At 35.5% G+C, this 4,118-nt stretch overlaps 1 protein-coding gene across 1 annotated transcript in view; it reads right to left on the reverse strand.

Annotated features, from left to right (window-relative positions):
• LOC106528695 (major histocompatibility complex class I-related gene protein) overlaps positions 1-2,694 on the reverse strand; it is a gene marked incomplete in the record, with an annotated part of 9,954 nt that extends 7,260 nt beyond the window's left edge. The window contains 3 exon segments of the mRNA XM_014023929.1: positions 1-286; positions 401-673; positions 2,509-2,694. Of these exon segments, the coding sequence (XP_013879383.1) occupies positions 1-286; positions 401-673; positions 2,509-2,563 (614 nt within the window).
• Positions 2,695-4,118: the final 1,424 nt, after the last annotated feature.

A 4,118-nucleotide genomic window follows, 5' to 3' on the forward strand; every position in this document is an offset into this window, starting at 1 on the left:
CTTTGAAGCTGTGCTTGTCCAAAGCCTCTGAACTTGCTCATCCACTCCATGCACTCCTTCTCCAGGTAACCTTTGGTGTATTCCTTCAGGACCTGGACATTATCCCACTTTCTCTTGGTTTCTATTGCTGCATCAACAGTGGCAACCCAGATTTGGTGGTCATCGTCGAAGGAGAGGAAATCACTTCCATCGTAATTGTACATGTCCATCCCACGGACGAAACTCATACTACCATCTGGCTGACTCTCACCCTCACAGCCATGCATCCACTGAAGAACATGGGTATCTTTAGGAAAACAAAATGAATAAATGAACACCAATACAAAATAATAAATGTACAGTTAGGGAAGACTAGTTTAGCAAAACATTACGGTTTTGCCTTTTTTTTCTTGAATCTTACCTGTGTCATTCTGTCTCAGCCGTTTCATCAAAATGTCGATGTTGACCTTGAACCATTGCTGCTTGCTTCTCCTGGACTGTGTGCCTTTGTCCCAATACTCCTGCTCAAGATTCTCCTTCATCCAAGTCTGTTTGGGAATTTTCTTCTGCTCACCGCTGTCAAAGTAGTCAATCATCCTGTTGTCCAACAGACCCATGGCGGTGAACTCAGGGAAGCCAGGAAGACCCACAGGTTTGGAGAAGGCAGTGTAGATGTAAGTCAGGGAGTGCCGTTCTAGAAATCATAAAACATAGAATAAGTATATATATTTTTTGAGGTTTAAAAACTTCAGTAAAACTGAMCTATGTTTTGCGTTGGCCATTACTTTCACATACTACACCAGGCATTAGTGAAGTGCTGCTTATTTACAAACACTAATGAAGAAAATGCTGAACATAAAGTATACAAGTGATATGTCTTCTCCATGTCTTCAACACTACAGTCTTAGACAGTTGTGCATCAGTCATCTTTTTCAGCTCATCAGCTCATTAGTTTGAGCCATATTGTCAAAATAAGGCTCCTCCTCGCCTCTCGTCATGGACACTGGTGTCCCTCAAGGCTGTGTACTCAGTACCTTTCACAGCACATTTTAAACAGAAAACTGTATGGACGACAACTTAATTATTACGATCACAGCATTTCTAATTTTTCATAAAGTCTGACAACCATAGTTACAGTTGAACAGGACAAAAGGTTTAAGTTTATCGGACAATTGACTATAACTTTGGTTTTAGTGGACATACAGTATCATCCAGAAACACTCACAATGACAACTTCGCGTATTTTTTTTAAGCTTGGTGCATTTGATTCTGACGCTAAATTGTAATTTATTCAGAACAGTATCAGTATATATATGTTGTTAGGAAAAAGAAACTCACAAACAAATATCAGTACAAAGTTCAGGTTACTGATTACCTTGCCTTGCATCTCACAATGAAAATACCAAGTGATAACATCCATACAGTCAGCCAACTGTAGATTCCCTACCTTTAGATACATTTTGTCCGCTCTKCCATTAAACCTTTGAATAAACTGTCCATTTGCACAGACCTATATGTTAACTTATTACTGAATAAATAGTTTTGAATTCAGACATAATTGGTTTGTGTTTTTAAACCTGCAGCACACTGGGCATATTTGTGAAAATTATTTTTGTTTCAGAAYGTAAGAACAAAACAACACAAATGACATTCCAAGGTGTCATCACATTACATTACACAAAAACAAAAACGGGTCTGTTTATGACAGGACTCCAAACACGTTTTTGTAACATTTAAGTCTCAACCTACTAAACAGAATAATTACATATTTACTGTGTACAGCTCAGTCATATTTGTAGGAAAATATRGGCATTTATTTTATTTAAACAAATAAAGAAAATGTAAATTGATATCAGATGCTAAAAAATTAAATGTTGTTGGTTATATGTGATAATGCAGCAAAGTTAACCGTTTGTTTGGATAGAAAACAAGGAAATAAAAGTTTTACAGTGGGGTTTGTTTATGRCAGCACTGATGTCAAAGATATCTGAGTAATGCTGTCTGACCTGTACTTTGAAATCCACACCTTACCTGTTTACCTGACACTTTTAGAACTGAYTTTACAGTAAATGTCATGAAGCAAAACAAAAGTGTTTTAGTTTATAAGTATATCTTATATAACTTATATATAAGTATCAATATACACAAGCTAAATAAAATCGATCACTTTTAAAAGCAGTAAAACTGTTATAACACTAACCTGTTTAATTTGTTTTTACCTATGTATCAAGTTAATCTATATAAAATGTTAACAGCAAAACATTTTAGTAAGTAGGAATGACTTCAGTTTCAACCTAATATTATAAATTTAATATTTTTGAGACAGCAAATTAATCATTGACATTTTGAGATTTGTGTTTCCATTGATTGAACTATGATTCACCAACTTCAAACTGCTATATGATGAATAGACCAACCAGAAAATATAAATGGGCAAAATGGTAAATTTTAAAATCTGTGCACTCAGTTTTATTTTCATTTTTAAAATCAACAATACTGAATAATAATAATAAAAAAACTTTAACTTACCGCTGTTCACTGTCAGCACTGTCCCCAGAAGGACAAAAACAGCAAGAACWGACATTTTGAACCTCAGTCAGGTTCAGTTCTTCTGTTGAAACTCAGTTTTCTCTCTGCTAGATGGTGGTTCTCTCCTTCCTTGTTCTACTTTGTCTACCTGTAAATCTGGTCTACCTGCTTTCTGTTGTGWAATGATTAGCCAAGGTGCTTTCAGGGCTCCTCCCACATCAGACACATTCTGATCTGTTCATCTGCATTTAGAGCTCTGCCTAAACAAATGGAAAAAACAAATTTGGTTGAATATTCTTCAAATTTCTCTTCAAAACCTGACTTAGAAATAAACAAGTTAAATACAATGCAATTTAATTTACATTAAATTTTTGCTTTATTAATGTATAACACCACTACAAATCATAACTCTGTTTATGAAAAGCAGAAATTATTTGCAACCCAAAGTAATCTGAACATAACCTCAGAAAGTCAAGGTGCTTTCAGGGATCCTAATACATCAGATAAATTCTGATCTATTCATCTGTATTATGTTGGGCTGTGTACTGGCAAGAATTTGGCGATACGATACATATCATGACAGAGTGCTCACGATACGATATATCCCGATATATTGCGATACTGTAAACAAGGCGATATATTGCGATACTGTAAACAAGGCGATATATTGCGATTTTTTTGTCCAAAAATTCTATTAAATAAAAACCTCAACAGGAAAAAAATGAAAAACCAAAATTCGTCTCAGAAAATTCTAATATCACATAGACATACTTTTGATACATTTAGCTGTGTTCTGCTTGTATGTATTTTGTTCTTGTTTCATCCATGTTTTCAATTATTAGACTAAATTTGCCAATAAATAGTTTGAAAACATTTTTTTTGCAGCTTTTAGTTTTTATTATCAATTTACAATATGGTCACCCAACACTTAATAGCCTCTACCTCAAGAGGTAGAGGAACCAAATGGCTGGCTCACTGCTGCCAACTAGTGGTCAGAGGCTGAACTACAACATAAGATGAACAGCTGGCAGGAAAATTGACATTTTAAACCTTAAAAAAAATCAATACAGGGCTTTAGAATATCAATACAGTATCGGGAAATGAAATATCGCGATATTTCAGTGTATCGATATTTTCTTACACCCCTAAAAATAATGTATGTGAGGTCTCCATGTCAGCTTGTCATCAATGATGACACCCAGAAATCTCACCTGACTGACTTTACAGAAATAAAAGGTGGATGAGTTAAACTAGAAAAGAAACAGAAGCAACTAGAAGACATTTCTCATTACTTTAAAGCCTGGTTCTTCAGCTCCTTTCTGTTTCTCTGGAGCTYGTTCAAACTGATTCCTACTATGAAAGTAATAATCCTCTCCATTCCACCTACACCCCTGACCCTGACTGTCCGGGGAGGTAAAAGCTTGGTAATTGTTTTATGATTGCTCCATAAAGAGTTGCAGTGGAGCTACACCACTGCACAGAGGACTGCATCTTCAGAGAGGTGGACAAAATATACATATCATGCTTTGACCTCAGACTGAGTTCAGATCTACTTTTGGTTCAGAACTGCAAAAGGCAAAAGTTGACACTCTTTGAATGGGAGTTCAGAC

Source organism: Austrofundulus limnaeus, unplaced genomic scaffold, assembly GCF_001266775.1.
Source record: "Austrofundulus limnaeus strain Quisiro unplaced genomic scaffold, Austrofundulus_limnaeus-1.0 Scaffold397, whole genome shotgun sequence".
Classification (NCBI taxonomy): domain Eukaryota; kingdom Metazoa; phylum Chordata; class Actinopteri; order Cyprinodontiformes; family Rivulidae; genus Austrofundulus; species Austrofundulus limnaeus.